This window comes from Elgaria multicarinata, chromosome 1 (genome assembly GCF_023053635.1).
Source record: "Elgaria multicarinata webbii isolate HBS135686 ecotype San Diego chromosome 1, rElgMul1.1.pri, whole genome shotgun sequence".
NCBI classification, from domain to species: domain Eukaryota; kingdom Metazoa; phylum Chordata; class Lepidosauria; order Squamata; family Anguidae; genus Elgaria; species Elgaria multicarinata.
In genome coordinates this window covers 114,383,008-114,405,729 of record NC_086171.1, presented here as the reverse complement: position 1 = coordinate 114,405,729, position 22,722 = coordinate 114,383,008, and the positions used below count along the sequence as shown (strand labels likewise).

At 42.8% G+C, this 22,722-nt stretch overlaps 1 protein-coding gene across 1 annotated transcript in view; it reads right to left on the bottom strand.

Annotated features, from left to right (window-relative positions):
- Window positions 1-22,722, bottom strand: part of CFH (complement factor H) — a 60,121-nt gene that overhangs the window by 13,228 nt on the left and 24,171 nt on the right. The window contains exons 8-16 of the mRNA XM_063135054.1: window positions 20,716-20,913; window positions 18,445-18,630; window positions 13,762-13,947; window positions 10,961-11,137; window positions 7,878-8,051; window positions 5,370-5,552; window positions 3,971-4,153; window positions 3,138-3,296; window positions 1,868-2,038 (exon numbers count right to left, since the gene is read on the bottom strand). Coding sequence (XP_062991124.1) covers window positions 1,868-2,038; window positions 3,138-3,296; window positions 3,971-4,153; window positions 5,370-5,552; window positions 7,878-8,051; window positions 10,961-11,137; window positions 13,762-13,947; window positions 18,445-18,630; window positions 20,716-20,913 — 1,617 coding nt within the window. The remainder of the gene's footprint in view (window positions 1-1,867; window positions 2,039-3,137; window positions 3,297-3,970; window positions 4,154-5,369; window positions 5,553-7,877; window positions 8,052-10,960; window positions 11,138-13,761; window positions 13,948-18,444; window positions 18,631-20,715; window positions 20,914-22,722) is intronic.

Here is a 22,722-nt window from a genome sequence, read left to right as displayed (position 1 = left end):
TGTCTGTTTATCTCTAAACGTTTACCCTGAGTTGTACACTGGTATCTAGGCACACAATATCCTTTGTGCAAAGCAGACTGTTTCCTCCGCATTCACCCACTATTATTTACTATGGAAACATGCATGATGCAGTTCCACAGAAGCCAATGAAATAGAGTAGAATAGCTCCATTAAGACACTCAGATGATGCATTCAGTGATGGTGTGTGCAGGGGGAAAGTGGTGGCCTCTATCCTCCTCTACGCATATTCATTGAATGCCTGAACACAGCCCAAATGCCTGAACACAGCCCAAATATCTACACACTTCTGGCGGAATACATAACGTATGCATTCCACTTGATCGGGAGCCTGGTTCTGGGCAGGGCTCTTGATTGCATGGTCATAGCACTCTTGCATGTACAGCTGCATTTGTGGAGGCGCCCTTCAGGCATTCAATGAATGCACACAGGGCAAGGGAAGCACATGACACGTTCCCGATGTGACTCTTTCATGGGAAAGACTGCATGGGATGAATAGCCATCATAGCTATTCAGCCCATGCAGTCAAAGAGTCACATGACCTGGCCCCATCCATCTTCAGAAAAGGAGCAGCTGCACAGAGCTTATTTCCCCACCACCACTCTCCCTGCCAGAACGAAAACTCAGCTCCACCTGTTGCTTTAACACTGCAGCACTGAAAGGAAACTGACTCCATCAGCCAGGGGACGAAGGCCTACTGGGCTGTGGGAGTTTGTTGTCTGTCTGTATTATTGAGAAATACTATAAGCCACTTTGAAGATCACTCAAGTGAAAGCTGGGATACAAATGTCTAAATGAATGAATGTGTAGTAACATCTTATGTTTTCCCTAAATAAGCTTTATAGGGGAGAAGAGGAAGAGCAGAAAACACAGGATGGCCGCTTTTGGCATTAGCCATCTGTTGGCTATAACATGTGATTCTTGACTTCCTACTGAATACTACTACTACTTATCTTTATTCTCATTAGTCATAGGCATGATCTAGCCAGTGTCGAATAATCACATTGGTAGTATCCAACTGTGTCTTTGTAACAATGGGAAGCATTTCTGCTTGAAAAAGGCAGGGCACCAAATTTTCATCAATAGCAATTTACCCACTTTGCACTTTCCAGATCAAGCATGGACTCGGACACAATCTGGGTTGAAGCCCCTTCTATAGCGTGGATTTGACAACAGTGTTTGAAAATAAGTTTGAAAAATGCAAAGATGCACAGAACTGATGTGTACATTTGGAAAGATATGCACAAAAATACACACAAATTTTCATGTGAAAAGAAAAAAATCGGACACAGATTTGAGTCGGATTTAGCTTTAAGGTGAAATTCGGATAACTTTGGTGGGCCAGGTCGCATTTTGCTTTCAGGATTGATAAACCTAAAATCTACTTTAATTATTACAAGAAATATGGTTTATGGGCTCAATCCATTCAAAGTTAAGTACTTTCAAGTATTACTGATTTCAGTGGCAGAGGATTAGGTCTCACCCAGCTTTTGCACTTCACAAATGTTACAATATTGTTCTTCACTCAAAAATGTACCTTTTGAGAAACAATATGATCAGAAATATATATTTTGAGAGAAAATATACTTTAAAGTAAGTATTTAAATGTGAATTTTTGTGTAGAATTTGTGCAGACTATGCAGATTAATACAGATATAGGACAAAATGGATTTATGGATGAAGATATGCAACAGTGACACATATTGTAAACTGCCTGATTTGTCCCTCTTTACAATAATACACAATCTAGAATAATTCCAGTGATATGCCATTTCTTCACATTTTAATTTATATTTTTCTCTTTCTTCTGAAAATGAAGGCAAATATAAAAAAGGAAGAGTGGACTAACCAATGCACTCTGGTGGTGTTTGCCACCTTCCATCTTCACACAATATTGTTTGAGGGCCTTTAAGAAGGAAATGCGCCTTACATCTGAAGCTTATCTCTTCACCATTCTCGTAGTTTTTCAGCTCAGCTATGGTGACGGCATTTGGAAGCTGAGGTGGCAGCGGGCAGAGTTCTTTAACAAAAAATATCTTTCAATTAGAATGGAGTGACGCAAAATTATGTGGAAGACCTTGAAAGAGCAGAATATTAATTAACTATTAAAAGCGAACATCTTTCCTCCCACTCATGAATGGTTTCAAAAGTCTTAGCTCATTGCACTGGTCATGATCCGAAGTGCTGTCTGGGGAAATTACGCATTAGTAGTAGAAGTCAGAGATTTATTCCGATGAGATCCCCAATTTACATTACCATTTTACCTAGACCTCAATGTGGTGTGAGGGTGTCTGTTCAGTACAACGTTAAGAGCTGCTGCTGGAATTTATTTTCTACTCTTCCTTTTAATATGATCCACTCCAGGTTTCCATGCTTCATGTTCAGCATGAGATCATATCTGTTATCCAAGAAGGTAGGAGACACAGACCTCACAGGTTCGTGATGGCAATTTTCATGTAATCCAGACTTTCGCTACCTAGGCCATAGCTGGGAAGGAGGCAAAACCAACTGCCATCCATTCCAAGCTGTGTGCATCTGTATCCTGGGCACCACAGTTGGTTTGACATCTGGGTTGGAGCTCTCAAAGTGATGTGAAGAAGAAGAAAAAAACACTCTGGCCATGGCTAGACCAGGCCTATATCCCGGGATTGTCCCGGGATCATCCCTGTGCATCCAAATGACACACAGGGGATTCCGGGAACAGGCAGGGACAACCCCTCCATTTGCCTGGGATAATCCTTAGGTCTAGCTAAGGCCTCTGTTTTCATTTCTGAGGCTGCTTGAGCATAGCCCAAGCGGTTGGCTGCTGTGTGCCAAGAAGGAGCGGGCTGCTTCTTCTATCCCTAGGCTGATGAATTTTTTATTCCACACAATATCAGAAGTGACGACATCTGTTAGTGCTGCACAACATCACACCAGCCAACCAGATAAGGCATACAGAGCTCTTACAGGGAACTGTAGCAGGCCTTTATGAAGGATCTTTACCCCACCTGCAGAAGCAAAGCAAAAGGCATTTCTGAATTGTTCTGCCCCACTTTTTCCTCCTTTTTCCTCCTCCTTCCACCTTTGCCATCCTAGCCAAGGAACCACAAACTTGTACACAGCATGCAAAAGTGTACCTTTGCATTCTACCTTGGGCAACCATTTTCCATTAACACATTTTGTTTCATGTAGATTGGAGTCACAGCTGTAGGTTACAACTTCACTGTTGTCATATTGCTGTTTCAGAAAATTCAGCGACATTGCATTCGGTGGACGCAGACATCTTTTTGCATGATCTAACAATTCAAATATTGTTCAAGTAAGACATTTTGTTAACAAATGACAATGAAAAGGAATTAATTAACTTGAAAATCTCACTGGTGTTTTTCATTGACATGGCATGTTTAATTTTCCAAAAATTTACAGACTGAATTGCAATAAATCCTGCAGCCACCTTAGAGGACAGATTATTTTTATTCATGTTTTTGAGAATGAAACTTAGGTGGAGAAGTACTAACTTGTCTTTTTAATAGCTAAATGTACGCTAAGTCCTTTTGTATGTAACTTTTGCTGGAATGGTCTATTGACTGTAATAAAATTTGTTGTTGTTGTTTACTAACAATCAAGGCTACATAGTGGCTGTTTAGGAAGTCACACTAAACTAGAGTTTAGTATGATGTGTACAAGCCTAGGAAAGGCTCAGATTCACATGCTATGCCCTCCCATCTCTTTGTCCGGCATGGCCAGAAGGAAGAGCTCACAAGCTTTCACTTCTGCTTGTTTTTAACCACACAGCTTATTACGTTGTCCAAAATAACAAATGCTAACTATGCTTTGAAACAAGGCAACTTGAAACAATGGATCACACCTGTTCTCAACAATATAACTGCAGCTGCTAACAAATATCAATACAATCCAAGATGTTCCAGTATAAATTTTATTTATATTTATTTGTAGTGCTTTAACTTACTAATACATGAAGGAAACTCCCACTCTCCTTGGAGACACTTGGCTGGGTTGGTCCCGACAATGACAAAATTTTGTTCACATTCATAGTTCACAGTTTCTCCATGAAAATATTTGTCTGAGTCAAAGCTGCGAGCATATCCTTTTGTAATATTGGGAGGTCGTCCACAGACTTTTTCTTCCACTTCTGAAAACAGCCCAAAGGGATGAGGATGAAAATAATTATCCCTAATTTCCTTCTCAATCATCCTGTCCTTCATTTCTTAGTGCCTTTGCAATTCTATCCCCTTCAGTCTCCTTCCCTTTTCCTGATAAAACAGAAGCCAAGGACACCCCTCCATTTTTCATCCCAGCTGCAACTACTCAATATTTATTGCAGGGGTAGCCATCCCTCCATTTTTTTCTTATTATGATTTGTATCATTTTTAACGTCATTGTGTACTTATTTAGTATCATTGTTTTGCAGAGTTTTGATTATTATTATTAGCCTCAATCATAGCAATGGAAACTTTCGATCAGTATTGAGGAATGTATCAACTAAACAATCAACTACTCATGTTAACTTCACTACTTCTTCCTCAACTTCCCAGCATATCCAATACTTCCAGACTCCATTTCTCTATTGGGATGATAAATCGGCAAGGACAACTCTCCATTACATTATAGGTACTAAGCATCGATTGTCAGTTTTGGATGGAGGGGACAGTTGATCAGAGTATTAGGATTCATCATGAAATTTATATATTTAATTTTATAATGATGTACTGATTTACTGTATTTGCTTTTTGGTTTGGTAAGTGCTTTGAGCAAGCAAATAGACAATCAGATACTCATTTAAAAAACAAATAGCAAACTGAGCAAGTCTATGCATCCTTTCTCCCACTGTGTAAATCCCATTGTATTCAACAAGTCTTACTCCCGGATAAGTGTGCATAGGACTGCAGCCTAACCATTTATGTTAGGCTGCATTCCCAATTTCACCTCCAAGTCAGATTAGGACTGTTAGCTTTAAGTGGATGTGAGCCAGAAAGTGCAGCGACCATCTATTATCAGAAGCTTTGACAGTGATTAGGCGTCCTATGTTCTCTTGATTGTCACTTATCTTGTATAGCATGCAGTGCCAAATACATTTTGTTTTATTTTTAATAGTCTCATAAAGCTTAGAACTAGAATGGAAATGAAATTTCATAAAATGCCAAAGTCTGGCACATTTTCCAATTTCACAATTTGGGAAAAATAAATTGGCACAGATTGACACTACTTCTACTTTGGAACAGTCCAGGATAGAATCCAGTCTACACAGAGGAGCAGGAGAATCCAATCCCTGCAAACACTGGAAATGGCTGAGATCCACACATATCATTTCCCCTTATGACCACATTTTTCTTGCAGTTAAAGTTTACCTGTGCAAGATGGTAAAGTTGTCCATTTCCCATCAAGACACATAATCTTCTTTGATCCAGACATAATAAATTTCAAATTACACTCATATTCCACCATCTCACCATGTTTATATCCTTCAGCAGGGTCACCGATCATAGTTCCGTTTGAAATGTCGGGTGGTGGCTGACAAGGGTTGACCGTTTCTAGAAGATAGAGAATTATTAGCCCAATCTTGGTTTCTTACATTACCAATAGTGGTGTGGAAGAAGACATGGGGAAATGATTACTATGCTGCTGGTAGAGAAGTATGAATGAGTCGCAATAGGCAAGTTAATGTGCAATTAAATACTCGGTAAGACAGTTAGCTCTATCCTTATTGCTAATGGCAAAGAGAAGTTTAACCTATTTTTGTACCCAGCCAGAGATCTGGAGAAATAATGAAGGGGGAAATTTTACTCACCCCTCAACAGCGCCATACAGGCAAATGTCTTACCATGTGTGGCCATCTTCAGTGATATGGTGAACCCTGAATTCACAGGGACACAGCAGCAATATTTTCTGATTAGCAGGGATGATGAGGGATGATTAGCATTCCCCTGTGCCTGCCTTGGTGGGTGCTCGCGCCTTCGCCACTGCTGTTTCCCCTTGCTTGCCAGGCCATGCATGTAGTATCCCTCAGGCATAGGGACCATACGGGTGCAAGCCTTTTCAGAGCGTTGCCTGGCAAGTGTTGGCAGCAGCCCGCCTTGGCACTGAAAGTGTTCTCCCACTTCCTTGCTTTTTGAGTATGAATGTGTACTTCCCCAGGGCTAAGGAATGTTTAATCCAGGGGCGGGGAACATAAATGGGGTGAGGTGCCAGATGACTACCCACCCAGCCCACTGTGGGCTGGCGGACATTAAGTGGTATTGCGGGGGGCACACCCACTTATGTTACATGAATGGCGCCTCACTGTCTGAAGTCATCCACTGTCATTTAGTCCCCAGCTAAAGCACTGGCTGGAGCTTCATTAGCCAGCAATTGCATTGGGGACTGGTTTCACCTACCCTGGGCCTTCACTACTGGAGAGGACATGGGGCAGGCAAAGCCACATGGTCCAAAGTGCCAAGAGATGGTGTGCGTTGAGCCTTCTGCTTCCCCTCCCTTTGCATTTCATCCAACCCCAAAATAAAAATTCCCTGAGCATCAAACCACATGTTACTTTAAAAAATCTTGCTAGTTTCCTCCCCTTTGCCTTAAAAGTGCACAGGACCTAATATGGATGGTCCCAGAGTTGGAGATAAGGGGGCTTTAACCCTTTGCCCTATGCCTGCAATTCAAATTATAACTTGATGAATTTATGGCAATGTAAATGGGATATGTGGAGGTCATGATCCACATTAGGAGTACAGTGGGACGGGGCAACGATTAAAGTCACCCTACCTCCACATGCACACTAGGATCTATGTAGTAATGTGTAATAGGAACTACACATCACTACCAAGGAAACTGCCTCATACTACATCACCACATTGGTCCATCTAGCCCAGTATTGTCAACACGGATTTGCGGCAGCTCTCCAGCGATACAGGCAGAGTTTTTTTCTAGCCCTACCTGGAGATGCTGTGGATTGATCCTGGAGACTTTTGCATTCAAATCATGTGTGCTAGCACTGAGCTACGGGACTTCTCATTGTCTGACGTCAGGAGGTCACATTCCATCACTAAAGAAATAGGCGTCGCACAAAGAATCCACTAGATTCCCTTTGAGACACAGAATCCCTCTGTAAACACTGGAGTAAAAAGGGCGTCAGTTTTTTCAGCACTTCAAAACTTGCTGTGCCTGTGGCATTTTGGATTGGTTTGATTTGAATTTTGCACAATTGCAGACCTCATCAGGGGAGGGCAATGTCCAGGGGCGATAATTGCCCCCCAAAACCCAATGGGGGGCTGCACTTCACCCCCAGAAAACTTTTCACTGCTGTTGCCAAAATTGTGCTACATGGAGAAAGCAGCAGTGGCAAAATAAATAAATAAAATTATGGGAAACAAGTAAAAATCTCTGGGAGGCTTCTGGGAGCATGATTCAGCTTGGAAACAAGATGTGTTCCCACTATGCACCTTGTTTCCCTGCAAAATCACAGCAATCTTTTGCTACTACTTTCTCATTGCACAGTGGCTGGGGAATAGGGCAGGGGCTACAAAAGCAATCAGGGCCAGGGTGTCACATGCTGCCCATTCTTGAGATAGATCACGGATGCCAGGTTTCACATTATTAGCACAACAGATGTCCTTTTTATAAGCAACTAGAACAGAGAAGGATATAATGGGGAAACTTTTTCGTGAGTGTGAGGCCACAGCTAGACCTAAGGTTTATCCTGGGATCATCCAGAGTTCGCCCCTGCCTGAGCACTGGATCCCCTGTGTGTCACCTAGAGGGACAGATTTGACCCCTGGATGATCCAGGGATAAACCTTAGGTCTAGCTATGGCCTGACTCAGCCCTTTAATTAGCAGGTACTTCTTAAACAGCCTGTGAAGAAATGTGTACCTTTGCAAGTTGGAGGCTGTGGAGACCATCCAAAGTTATAACACTGGGCAGAGCTAGGCCCAACTCTGTGCTGTGGTCTGATACAGGAAAAATGCACCACATCTTTGGGGAAATACCGTTCGTTTCTCGGATGAACAGTCCCGTTTTCCAGAGACAAAGTTTCACATTGTATTACTAAAGGAAATGTTGAGAAAAATACATTAAATATATTAAGCACCTGGAAGGTGCCTAAAATTAAGCCGCTGAGAAAATCTTTGCAAATTATAAACATTATTCGAGGACAGCACACATGGCAATCTGCTAAGGTGAAGGCAGTTGTCATATAAAAATAGACTGCATGCTGTGTCTACCTCCCTAGTACGTCACCTTTTAAATTAGGGATTAACACTCTAATAGAATACTGGTTCAACCACCTGTATTGCCTCTCTCTTTTAGATTCAGGAGGCTCGTCAGCCTTTTCATTTTTTTGAAATCCTTCATATATATTTATTCATTTTGATGTTCGTTCATACTTTTATTTTTGGTGCTGCACAAACAGTTTATAAAGGAGTTGCAAAATTGCTCTGGGACAGGGCTAAAGTTGGTTCATGTTGTCACAGGAACCAGTCAGCCAGTACTGGGCAGTATCCAATGCGGTTTGTTTGTGAGTGGGGCCCACTGCCACATCTAGTCCGTGAGCAGCCAGCCCCACCACTTCTGTTGCACAAGACTCACCCACTGCTTGCACAACAGAGATTTAGCACTTTTAAGGTGACCCCCCAAAACAAGCGGAAATGCTCATTTCTAGAATAGGGCAGGTCGGTGGATCTCCCTTATGTGAATTCTGAAAACCTGTCCCATTCCAGAAACAAGAGTTGCCCCCAGAAGAGCTAAATCTCCATCACGGTTCTGCAAGAAGTGGGTGCTGCTTGTGCAACAAAATCACCAGGGCTAGCCACTCGTGGGCAGTCACCATTGCATATTGCACACTGTTCAGAACCAGCTTATGCTGGAAACAAACTTATTCGGAACTCAGCGCTGGCAAGAAAAGGATTTGCTTGAACTGATTATAAGGATTTATAATGGCTAAAAATCTTTTACTTACTCAGCTGAATACAACCAACCAGCCAGCCATGCCAGTCCTCTGGAGCATAATAAATCTCCTGATTTGCTCCCTTCCTGAACTAAAAGCACTTCCCAAGGTGTGCTACAGAGTGGCCGCTGAACTCAATGGCAAGCCGTACTTGCGCATGAATGGCTGAAAGTGCATATTCTTGTAATTCTCAGTTATGAGGTGTTTTGAGGATGGCAGCTCAAGCAATGAAGGGATGGGGGTGGGCAATGTGAGTAAATACATTTGCAAAAAGTTTTGATATCAGCTCAAATCTTGGATTCTGCGATAACTTTAAAAGGTTCAGGGAAGGAAAAGTCCCCAGCTCCTCCTCCCTCCTGCTGCAACCCATGAAAAGTCTCTCCAGAGGGTCAAGAGCCCCTCTGTAAAACATGGGATACAGTGCAGGAAGAGGAAACAGAAATGTCTTTCTTGTTGTGAACTTTTAGTTCACTTAGGATACAAATCAGTGTATGCAACCTTATTAGAGTCTGCTATTTTTAAATAAATAAATAAATAAATAAATCCCAGTTGGTTTTAACTTGAACCATGGAATTCTGGTGGACATTTATGCTACTTGTTGGATGTTCACACCTTTAAAAATCAGTATTATATGTCTGACTTCAGTGGACCCCATCACATTTTGATTATCTCTATCTTCCTCTTCATCCTTGCCCCTATCTCTATCTTCTGACATGTCCCTGTACATTCAATAATGTTCACAACTTCACTTGCCTCTTGCCAAATGAAGACCAATGCTAGCAAATTCTGATAGACCTCTACTGCTTGTGTGATTTTGCTTACTCTTGTATGCTCTCATCAAATTTCTATAGTCAGAACACCATGTTGACGAAAGGAGCCCTCTTACTCCTGAGGAATTTGATTGTTTCTGAGTCCTAAGGCATGTACTTTGCTGATGAGAGGCCACCTGCACCTACACCTTCTGGTGCCAGTGCTCTCTAAAGCTGGGTAACATAGCTCTCATAGGTTCATCACAGCCCCGTCCATAGGTCAGGCATGGCATGGCCCACTAGCCCAGTTTTGGCCTCAGAGGGCTCACAAGGTCTGGAGGATAGCTGCAATGTATTGAAATAGTTTGAGATGGCAACAATGGAAAAGATGCAGATTAGATGATACTAAATATGAGTCATGTTCTTTCTCTTCATTCCCCCCTCTGCCTCAGAGGTGGAGAAGGCATCATCCAGTGAGCTGTCATCTGCGACTCAAGGACCTTCCAGGTCAGAGGATGTGGCTTTACCAGACTCAGAGGACAGCCCCCCTCCCCCACAAATGCAATCCTTATTACCTCAGTACTAAAGTAATTATTTATAGGAGTCAGCAGCTGTAGAATCAGGCAATGTCCCTTTATAAGACAGAGATCTCCTCAGAGAGGGTGGGATGAATGGCACACCAGACCAGCCAACCTTCCTCAAATCTCAGAAGGCCTCTGCATTTTTAAATTTGTGTATGTTAAAGGTTTTCTATTACGTTCTATTATTTTGTGAAACACCCATAGAGCTTTGGCTATTGGGCAGTATAGAAATGTAATAAATTAATGGATACTAATTTAATTATTAACAAAAATAAACTGAAGGAAAATTACTACAAAATCCAGTTTCACGTGTTCAAATTCTTAAAATCCAGTTTTGAATTTTACCTACCACATCGAAATGAATTATATAATTTGACTTATGATTATAGATCAGGCCCCAGGTGCAGACCAGGTCCATGTGTTTCAGCCATCTCCAAATATGAGAAATTACTGGAAGTAGATTTTGGAGAAAATGAAGGATATGGCTGGTATGACATACTGAATTGTCCCAAAGCACTACTTCTAATATATTTGAAAGATCTGCTTCTGGAAGATGATTTAGAATTAGTGACCCGTGTGTGTAATTGAATGGAAATCACCAAGAACACCACCCTTGCTAGAATGAAATATGCAGATATGAAAAACTGTGGTATTACCAACAATGGTATTTTATTAACTTACACTGACATCCAGGATTTGGAACCCATCCATTCCCTGTGCATGCGATCTGGTCACCAGAGGTCTTTTTAAGGGTTTCAAACCCATCTTTACATTGATAGTTAAGTGTTTCCTCAGGTAAGAAAACTGATTTTGTTGTGTTGAAGATAGCATTCTCTTCTGATGGCTTTGAGCATGTTTCTGAAGAAACAAAGGATAGATATTATTAATGATCTATTGTTCTTTCCTCTAAAAGCCCCTTCACAGGATGACCTTCTAGATGCAAGTATATGGAGGAAGTAATGTAAGAGCTACCACTAAGGATAGGCAAATCTACTGGTTTCACCTCCTCCCACATTTGCATTGGTTAAATCTCAAGTTCTTTCCATCCCATTAATGAAGAAACGTGTAAACTTATGAAAAAATATCAACTAAAATGAAATTTTCAACTATTTGCATTGGCCAAATTTAAAGGTACAGCTATTCCCATCAGGGAGAGGACCATGTTCTGCCATCTTGCTACATGGCTGATAAAGAGGAGGACCCTGTCAGAAAAAAGAAGTGGCAACCCTAAATCAGACATGACAACAAACATGAATGAATACACAGGGATACAAACTTGAGATCTAAAACATTCAAATGGGGAAGAAGACTGAAACTGTGAGATTTGTCCATCCCTACTTTCTAACATGTTTATGAAGAACTATGTGAATTTTGGAACGTTCTTATCAAAAAAATCTCACCCATCTCTAGCTACTATGAAACAACCAAGCTGACAGATGTCACTTACCACTAGTGATATTGGTGGGGCCGTACTTCTGTAGTAGAACACATGCTTTGCAAGTCCCAAGTTCGATGTCTGTCATCTCCAGGTAGGGCTAGGAAATAATCCCACCTGAAAACCCCAGACAGCAGTGGCCAGTCAGTGTCAACAATACTGGGCTAAACAGACCCATGGTCTGATTCAGTATAAGAGAGCTTCTTATGTTCCTAAACCTATAAATACATTTTGATGAACATGGTGGCTTGCTCTTTAGCTGTGCCCAGAAGTGGTGCCTGTCAATGTGGTCTTGCCTACACATCCATTACTTCCTCTAGAGGGAAACTCAACATGGAAGATTCCAGGAGGCATATCAACTGGACAATATTGAGCATTTGGTAAACAAGTGAGTTTAGGACAGAATCCTATAGGATCTACTCTTGATACTCGTAAGCCTCCGAAACAGGAGACTAATGAGTATCAAGTATGGTGGAATTGATCCTTGCCTCCGAGTTGCCTCCCATCCTGTATTTTAGCTAGAAGGGTTTTTTTGTCCTTTCTAGCTGAAGCGTCACAGTGGGGCAGGGAAGGAGGCTGGAGAGGCCTCAGGATATGGGGTAACTCCCCTCGCCACCTATGGAAATGCTCCCTTTACCATCTCTATGAGGTCGCTTTTGCTGGACACAAGAGGATGCTTTCCTTTCCCCACTGATTCTCTCCTACATATGACCACTCCAGACAGGATTTTCATATTTCTTCCCAAATGGATCCAGAAGTCAGAAGTTAGCCCATCTGAGAAAATGGCATGGGATAGGCATTTGTTGTAGATAATCTATAGGAGTTTGAAGTAGGTTTTTTTGCTATAATATGTAGATAAAGTGCGAATTTGAGGAAAAGTAATATCTTGAGAGACCTTGCTAAGCTTAATATCTGGAACAATTTTTTCCCATGTTTTTCATATTAGGAGATTAAAAACTTGAAATGCTGTCTCTCATCCAAAGAATAGGTTTTGGCTTTGTTCTAAACTACACTGCAGAGTATATCAGCTGATTCTGCTTATACTTGCACTGTAGTTGACTTTGAACTGAAGACGTATGTTAATCCCAGAGAGAAGCCCCTACCTGTTCAGGAACAAAATGTAATCTGCAGCTAAACTTATAAGAAATGAAGTTTGACTTCCCCATGTTATATAGCGTACTGTATTAAAATAAAGACAAATGCAGGTTCTTTCTTTAAATTACTTGATTTCTGAGTGCTTATTGCATACTGACTTGCAATGATGGGAGTTGTAGTCCAATACCTTTGAAGGGCACGAGGTTGGGGAAGGGCTACTCTAAACAAAAAAAAAAGAGAAGTAGGTGGCTCTAAGTTGTTCATCATCAGTTTTCCACAACCCCACAGTCACCTCTGCATATCCTATTCTCCATCCTGTCCTCATGGTTTATCTGCCATGTACATTGATGGCGCTATATAAATAAATAATAATAAAGAATGATAATTTCACTGGTACTTTCAGCCTCCTTAGGGAGGATGTGGCGTTAAGGCTTGTGAGCCTTAATTCCCAATTTCCCTGCTTTTTCGTGCTTGGTTGAAAACTGTACAGCCTTAATGTTGTTTTGCAAACCGTAGGTTTTTTGTTTATTGAATTCGTTTTCAGTCTACTTGGAAAAAATAGAGGAATATATTGTGGTATTTAAATATCATTTTAGGTAAAGTATTTAGCATCAATTTTGGTGAACTGCCCAGGGAGCTTCAGCTATTGGGTGGTATAGAAGTGCAATAATAAATAAATAAATAACATGGTTCAACTATGACCCACTTGGAGGCCCAGTTTGACTCAGGTGAGCCCAACGTAAGATCTGGAACAGAGCTTCATGTTTCTCATTGGATACCATAGAATCCAGTGGAATTTTAAGATGCTATTAGGATGTTTTTAACAATGTATATTAGGTTTGAATTGAGTATTATGTATTTTGTCATTTATTGTTGTTCCCCGCCTCGATCAAAATGGAGAGGCGGGTAAGAAATAAATTAATAACAATTCATTACGCATTCAACTACTTACGGACACACTTTGGCTCTGGTTCCCATCCTTTTACAAGGCACTGTGTCTCTCCTGTGTTGTGTCCTTCTAAAGTCGTGAAGCCACTCTGACAGCGATATTTTGCTCTCTCGTTGAGAGGAAACCTTTCCCTTGTTTCAAAGAAAAAGCCATGAAGCACAGGGATGTTTTCACATGTATGTAGTGTTTCTAATAGGAAAAAAGGAAGATATTAGTTAAAAGGGTCACAAATTATGCATGGGCTAGGGAGCCAAGTGTTACTTTCTACTAGCAAGTTGTGAAGTCCAGCCCCATCATAACAGAGAGATAATATTATAAGAATTTATCAATACAAACACTGTCTGATGAAGTAATGCAACTCATCCTTTAGGAGGGCTGATTTTTAAACAAAAAATCAACCTTAGAATCATTCTACAGATTTGACAGAGTTTCATTTCCCCTTTAAAAATATTAAGAACGTTTCCTAACCCACAACACTGATAAATATTCATTTTTCTATTTAGGATCAAATATTAAACAACATTTACATTGTTGTTTTTCCCCTAAGAACCACAAACTGTAGGACAATGTGTGGAATTTTCCCAGTATATGTTTATTTTAATTCTGCGTCTGTCCTGTGGCACCTTAAAGACTAAACTCTTTGGTGGCATGAACTTTTATAGGCTAGAGCAGGGATGGGGAACCTCTGGTCCATGGGCCAAATTTGGCCTGCCAGGCTGGCCCATCTCCCCTGCCCCTACTGTGGGGAGAGTAATCCCCGCTGTCATTGCAGATTAGAGCTAACAGTGGGGATTCACCTAGCCCACCACTCCCTCTCCCAATCTGCCCCACATCCTCCCCAGTGGAGAAAAAGTAAGGGCAGGCAAAAGCTCTCTCCAACCAAGGTGTCAGATGGGATAACACTCCTCCACCCGGCACCCAGTCAAAGCAGCTTGAGCTGCCCTGAATCATCCCAAACCGGACAAGATGTGGGGCAGGCAAACCCACCCCTACTGAGGCACTGAGTGGAGGAGCACTGCTTCACCTGGCCACTGACTTGAGTGACATGTCTTTGGTGCATACGGATTGTCCCCAGCCAGGAAACCCTACACACAGAGGAGCCAGTTCCTCAGCCTTGTTGTCAGCTGGAGAAGGTCCAGCCAGTGCTTTGGCCGGGAACCAGATCATATAATTTAGCCTGTCATTATCATTTATTATTACTTTATTTCATTTCTATGCCACCCAATTGCTGAGACTCTCTGGGGCGGTTCACAACAATTCACAAAAATAAATACAAAAACTACATTATAAATGTTATAATGTAACTCTTTAATAAAATCTGGTCTAAGACATTTTTAAGATACATTGTTAAGATAAATTTATTACGGCCATTGACCAGAACCAATAAAAACATTAATAACAAACAGACAATCCCAAACACATACATACATTACTATATCACATACAGCATTGTTAAGATTCAAAATTTAAAACAATTATTATAAAAAGTTTGTTATTCTTAATTTATTATTCTGTTGTTTGTTTGTTTATTTATTTATTTATTTATGTACAACATTTGAATACCAGTCCACATCTAAAAAGTTCTGGAGCAGTGAACATTAAGGTAAAACGGTAAAAAGATTAAAACAAATATTAAAATTGGTTTGTTTGGTGAATGTGTTTTTTGTTTGTTTGTTTTTAAATGTAATGCCAATAAAACCATGGCTGGTCAATTAAGGAATGCTTCCTGGAGTAGGACTCTTTTAGTAGGCACTGGAAACAACACAAAGTTGGTGCCTGCCTGTCCTCCAGGGGCACAGAGTTCCAAAGAAAAGGGGCCACCACACTAAAGGCCCTTCTCCAGGAGGACTGCAATCAGGCCATAGGTCCATGTGGAACCACCAGGAACATGCCCTCTCATGACCGTAGTGGCTGGGCAGGTTGGTAAGGGAGAAGGGACTCTCCCAGGTATTCCGGTCATAAGTTCTTTAGGGCTTTGTACACTAGCACTAGAACCTTAAACCTGGCCCAGTAGCAAATAGGTAGCCAGTGCAGTTCCCTCAGCAAAGAAGTTGCATACTGAAAAGAGGCAGCTCCCTGACAGCATCCAAGCTGCTGTGTTTTGCATTAGCTCCAGCTTCCAGAACACCCTTAAGGGCAGTCCCACACTGAAAACACTGCAGTAATCTAGTCTTGAAGTTAGTAGCATCTGTACTACTTTGGCCAAGCTATCCCTGTCCAGGAGAAGCCTTAGCTGGCAAGTCAGAGAAAGCTGGTAGAAGGCACTTCGAGCTGGTATAGTCACTTGTGCCAATGCTGGATCTAGGAATATAACCAAACTATGAAATCTGATCCTTCAAAGGGAGTGCAACCCCATCCAGAACATGCAATGAGCCTATCTCTCAGACTTGGAGACCACTCACCCACAGGGCTTCTGTCTTGCCAGTTTAATAGCCCTCACCTTGCCCATTACTGAGTTTAGGCACAGATCCAGGACTTGCACAGCATCTCCTGATTCAGATATCACAAGGAGATAGAGCTGGGTGTCATCAGCATACTGATGGCATTTTGCTCCACTCTCTCCCAACAGCTTCAGGTACATGTTAAGCAACATTAGGGAAAAGAGAGCTCAATTGCCAAGGTGCTGTGGAATGGTCACCAAATGTTACTCTCTAAATTCAACCCTGCAGGTAGGACTGAAACCACTGTAACACAGTGCCTCCAATGAAGTTAGTTCAGGAGGATACTGTGGTCAATGGTATCAAAAAATGAAGAGAGATTGAGCAGAATTAACAGAGTTGCACTCCCCCTGTCCCTCTCTTGATTAAGGGCGACCAAGGCTGATTCAGTCACATAACAGGTTGAAACCCAGGCAGGAATGGCTCCAGATAATCAGTATCCTCCAAGAGTGCCTGCAGTTGTTCTGCCATGACCCTCTCTCCAGTACCTTCCCTAAGAAAGGGGTATGTGCAACCGGGCAGTAGTTGTCTAATACCATCGGGTCCAGGGTGGGCTTCTTCAGGAGTGCTCGCACTACTGCCTCCTTAAGGACAGCAGGGACCAACCCTCCCTGTAGAGAAGCATTCACCACACCCTGGACCCACACAGTGAAACCTCCTTTTAATAGCCAGGAGGACAAGGCTCGAGAGGGTATGTGGTCAGTCGCATTGCTGCAAACACCTTGTCCACATCAACAGGCCACAGCAGCTGAAACTGATCCCACAAAATTGGGTAGATGTTGGTATCAGACACCTTGACTGGAATTGCACTAACTACTTAAGTTTGCTGTCGAAATAAGTAGTTTGTCCTCAAAGTGTGATGCAAAAAGATCACCCTGGGTCCTTGAGGGGACCAGTGTCCCATTTTGTGGGGAGAGTGTTAACAACCTCCAGATCACTCGAAAGTGCTCTGTTAGACATCGACTTTAGCACACAATGGCAGAAGCCAAGTAAGCCTCCTTTGCTGCCTGCACCACCATGCAATAGTCGCGATTCTACGCTCTAGAGAATTTTAACTTCATGGCTTGCACCATTTGCACTCCACCCAGCGTCTAGACTGTTTTATTGACTGCTGCTCCCCAGTCAACCAGGGAGCAGAGCAGGCTCCACAGGGCAGGCGAGGGCAGTCAGGTGCAATCAAGCTGATGGCCCTCTGCATCTCCCTGTTCCACAGAGCAGTGTTATCAACTGAAACAATGGAGTGAGGGACCATCACAGGGAGGAAGGGCAACCCACTTCTCTGCTCTACCTTCCTGGTAGCAGGAACAGGAACAGCAAGGAAGGGGAGGTGATGGAGAGCGGTGCTTGCTCCCAAGCCCAGCTATATCCACGTGTGCATGGTTTGGTGACCACATGGGCATACATGTGGACCTGCCCCCTCCCTTCATGTTACTAATTGGCTCAATTCACACAACACTTTTCTCTACGCAGAGTGAAAACTCCACTCAATAGTGGAGTTTTTAGGAGGTACTCCCCACACAACATGTTCCAACTCCACTGTTGTGTGAATGTGGAGTAGAGTAAAACTCAATGTGATGTTTGACTGACAGTTCCTCCACCCTCTCTCATACCCCAGTCCTACTGATGACATCCCATCAGCCATTGCTGTGAAAAAACAGTCCCGGCAGCTCTCCTAGAGTGGCACTTCCTCATTTGGCTACTCTAGCCAGGTAACTCTGTAGCCAGTGGGGAAACTCCACTCAAAGCAGCAAGAAACTCCACGGAGCCCCCGAGATAACACAGAACACAACAGTTGTGCTGGGACTCTCCACTGCACAGCGTGGATATTCAGGGTGGAGTGTTGTTGTTTTAAAAAAAACCTCCACTGCGTGGTGGAGTTTTCCCGCCAGATGACACATTTCTCAACCGTAGTGTGTAACAACTCCACCATGGAGTTCTAAAACCACCATTGAGAAATGTGTTGTCTGAACTGAGCCATTGTGTTCTCATGCAAAGAGGATGTCACAGAGGTGATGGGTGCTGCAGGTGCCTCCACTGCAACGCCTCGTTGTACATCATCATGAGTTTCCACTTGTATATAAAAACTCCTTTAAATCCTCCTTTACCTGAGAGATGCCACCACTCCACACACACACACACACACACACACACACACACACAAAATGCGATTTACAGCACAATAGGAAAGGCAACATCTAGCTTCCCAGATTGCGTATTATCAGGTTAGAGGACATTTCAAAAAGCTTACCTTCAGGGACACAAAGTGGATTGGGTGACCAGCCATCTTTTGTGCACCTGGCCCTTGCGTGCGGATCTGCAGGGGAGAATCCCCTGTCGCATGTATATGAAAGGCCTTGACCTTCTATGTACTCTCTCCCCCAATAGGAACCATGGAGCCGACCATGTGGCACTTGTACATCATCTCGACATATTTCTAAGGGCAAGAAGAGTAATGTGATGGCCATAAGCATATTTTGACATGAGAGAAGCCATGTCTGATCAATCGGGATGGAAAGTTCAGACATTGGGCATTGTCTTAATAGCAGTAGCTTTTTGAAAAATGCTTTCTGTGCCTCACAAGACACCCACCCACCCACCCATCTGTGGTGAGGCAGACTTCCTTTTTTTCTAGCTGCGGGGTTAGATTTTCCTTTTGGACCTGGTTGCCCAGGTAACTGGCCTGCTACAAGAAGAAGCTAGTTTAATCACAGAAAATACAGGAACTACTGGTTGGCTAACTTTCCTACTGAGTTAGCAGGCGCCCTTTGCACATGCTCAATTGTTTCATGCTTACATGACCAGAAATTGCTAATAAAACAGCTGGCAGACCCAGCAAACCTCAGAGAAGGGTGCTCCTCGGCAGAGGTACATCTTCTCTCCATTGCAATGTGAATTCCTTTCTATCAATAAAGGCGTATTGGACCATAAGAACCGTCTTCGTAATGTTTGGGCCACAACAGTAACTATGGCCGTAGCTAGACCTAAGGTTTATCCCAGGATTGTCCTGGGGTCAAACCTGTTCATCTAAGTGCCACACAGGGCATCCAGAGCTTCGGCAGGGATGAATCCAGGATGATCCTGGGTTAAACCTTAGGTTTAGCTACGGCCTATGTTACAGCATTTATCAAAGCATATTATGGAGATTATTACTAAAGATGCTGTATTATAACTGACACAGTTTAAAGATTTTATGCATGTACTTCTGTAAATTAAAAAAAAAAAAGAGATCTCTGCAAAGAGATTTCTTGGTACCTGAAGTGGAAAAAAAAGCTTTTCTTTGAACCCGAAATGATGCATCACGATTGCTTTTATTGGATTTAATTGGTTCATGCTCCACTGCTTTTATAACACCTGTGTCCATCGTGGTCCGTTGCGGGCTTCAATTGAGGCCCTGGCTTCAAGCGGAGGGGGGGGATGGGCAGATCGGCCTTAAGAGGATCCGAGGGGGGGGGTGTCTGTGCACAGCCCTAGCTACTAGTCCTGATGGCTATATGCCACTTTCAGTATCAGAGGCTGTATGACTCTTTATACCAGTTGCTGAGGAATACACATGGAAGGGTGCATGTCATGCTTGCGGGTTCCAACCAGCAGTTTGGTCTGATCCAGAATGGCTCTTGTTCTTCTGCTCCTATGTAGGCCTTTGTGCCTGCCTGTTTAATCTGCTGTTCAGGTGCTAACAGTTAGTGGGCAACAGTTCTTATGGTTATTTATCTTTAAACCGGATTTGGACATGACAGCCCTGGAAACAGAGCACACCTCCAAATAGAGGGTGGTTCTCTGGAAGCCCTTCGAACACAGGACACCTGGCCACCCTAACTCAGATCACACTTTTTTCTAAGAGATGTTAAGAAACTTGCTTGATGTACCCAACTCCAGGAGATGAAACACAGGACCAGAGGTGAAAATTTGGACTGAGGGCCACTTTTACATTTTTAATAAAAGGAGATGGTCACACTGCAGTATTAACAAATAAACAAAAAGCATGCTTGTATTTTTATTTCTTTACTGTTTGACAAATGTGATATGCTTTCCTATGCTAGAGCCTCATCATAAAGTATTTTAAAAGTCGGTAGTTGCATATATATTTATATGGAGCTAAAAAAGAGTTTGCATATTGGGAGCAAGATGACTTCTACAACGGCTGCTACTTGTGCAAAGTTTGCACCCACAGGCTGTAATATAACTACAGCTTACATACTCTGATTGGATCTTGGCTTTTATCTATATTGTGCATAGGGGCAGGTTTTGAAACAGTAGAATACTATCTGACAATGAGCAGGAACCAAACATGGCTCACTAACGGTACCTTACAATATGTGTATTGAAACAAGTATTTGTCTCATTCACTGTTTAAAAAATAATGCATTTTAAGTTTACAACTGGAAATAGAGTGCTGAGCAACAGCTCCCGTCTTTCCAGAAAACCAGATGAAAATGGCACGGAAGAGGCATATTTAATTTATGTATGATAATTTATATTCCTGATAAGAGGAGAAAATGGAAGGGAAACATTGACTTACTGAGGCATTTTGGTTCCGGATTCCAGCCCGATCTGGTACACTGAACTCGTATCGATTCATACCCATTTGATGTCAGAAAACCACGATTGCATCTGAACTGGACTGGATGTCCGAGTAAGACTGGAATGTTGTTGACCCTCCTGTCTTCATAATAAGCATCTAATCTTCCATTTTCTATAATGGGATAGTCACAGCCCACTGATTTGGAAAAGATGAGACAGAGAGAAATGCAAGGCACAATTATTAACTTTTAAAAGATATTCCACTGTTTTTCTTAAGCTGACTTGGGGCTACGCTTCTTTCATTGAGGCTGCCTTGTTAGTCCGAGTGTAGCTGCCGAGGAATATGATCGCTTCTCCTCTTGTATATAAAGACAGAAAGAGGTAAATGTCTGGGATAGAAGCCCCCTCAGGACATACCCATTGGTTCTGCTATTTCCTCTGGGCTTTGGGAAAAAGAAGAAGGACAAAACACAATCATGGCCAACAGCCCATGTTGCAACTGGCTCCACCTCTTTCTTTCTTCCATGTTCAATTATCACACAACAACAACTTGCTTTGTTATGGGGTTCTTTACACGAGCAAAGTTGAGCACGCTCATGGCTGGCCACTTCCGGAAGTTCGTGCGTCCTTTTGACGATGTTCAGCATCTGACGGGACGTCTCCTGTGGCTTCTTCCCCTTATTCCGTTATAAAATAGATCAAAGAAAAGCTGGGATGAACTTGGAATGGTGCGAAAGTGGCAGTGTCAAAAGCTGAGGTTGAGCTAGGAACTTACGGAAGAAGGACTTTCCCATGTCTGAGATCAAGGGAGAAGAGGGCAAAATGCCTCCCTGAAACAAAGGGAGGCAGATCTGATCCCCCACCCCACCCCACCAAGAGCACCCCTTTAAGTCCCCACCTCGATCAGAACGGAGAGGCGGGTAAGAAATAAAGTTGTTGTTGTTGTTGTTGTTGCTGTTGTTATTGGAATAAGTGTGCTGAGGGTCTTATGTCAACTGAGAAGTAAGTCCCATTGTGTTCAATGGGGCTTATTCCCAAGAAACTGTGCTGAGGGTGTTGTGTCTACTCAGAAATAAGTCCTGGCTTTCCTGGAGCCTGTGAGAAAACAGTACAGCAGACTTTCCCTGCCCTCCTTTGCACACATGCCAGGAAGGGAGGGAGCGAGGGAGGAGCTCCCTCTATTCAAACCAGGAAACAGCAGGATCTTCCACCCTGTTATCCCTCTCCTCTAGTGTAATCAGCTCATATCAATAGCGCCAAGAACCAGGAAGCACAACAGCCCTGGGTAAACAGTGCAATTTACCTTGCTGTAGAGATGCTCTGTGCCATAGCTGTGGCACTAAACAACCAGAGATCAAAATAAAGGATAGAGAAATAAATTCAACAAACGTGACTTTGGATACGTTTCACACCCTTTTGGCCAAAAATCCTTCTGCGGATTGCGCCCTACCTACAACCGGGGGCGGGGGCGGGTGTCTACATGAGAACTGAATGAGAACTGCATTGGGCTATAATCTGTTTTTTAAGGAAATCAGCTTTGCTCCATCAGCAGCACACAAAGCAAGAAAAGCGGAGTAAACACAGTTCCTAAAGACCTGTCAGGCTGCCGTCAAAATCACCTTACTTTGGGGTAGAGCGGGTGGAGCCTATTGATGCTGCTTGGCCAATGAAAACAGCTTGCCTCCTGCCCTTCTCTATCCTCTTCTGCACAGGGAAACTTCTAGTGAAGGAGAATCATTTCCCCTCTGCCAGCAGCAGCTGCCTCAGCTCCTCCAGCTCCAACCACAAACTAAGCCTCCTCCTTCTGCCCGGCTTTTATGAATGGCTAGTTCCCCCTGAAGCAATGTGAAGCCCCCAAACAGTGCATTGCTGCTTTTATGAATGAGGCAGGTGAGTTCAGCAATGGGAAACAAAGCAGAATTGCAGCAGTGAATGATCAGACATGAGGGACCACTGAGATCAACAGGCTTGTTTTCCTCTGCAAGCCCCCATGTCCGGCCCTCAG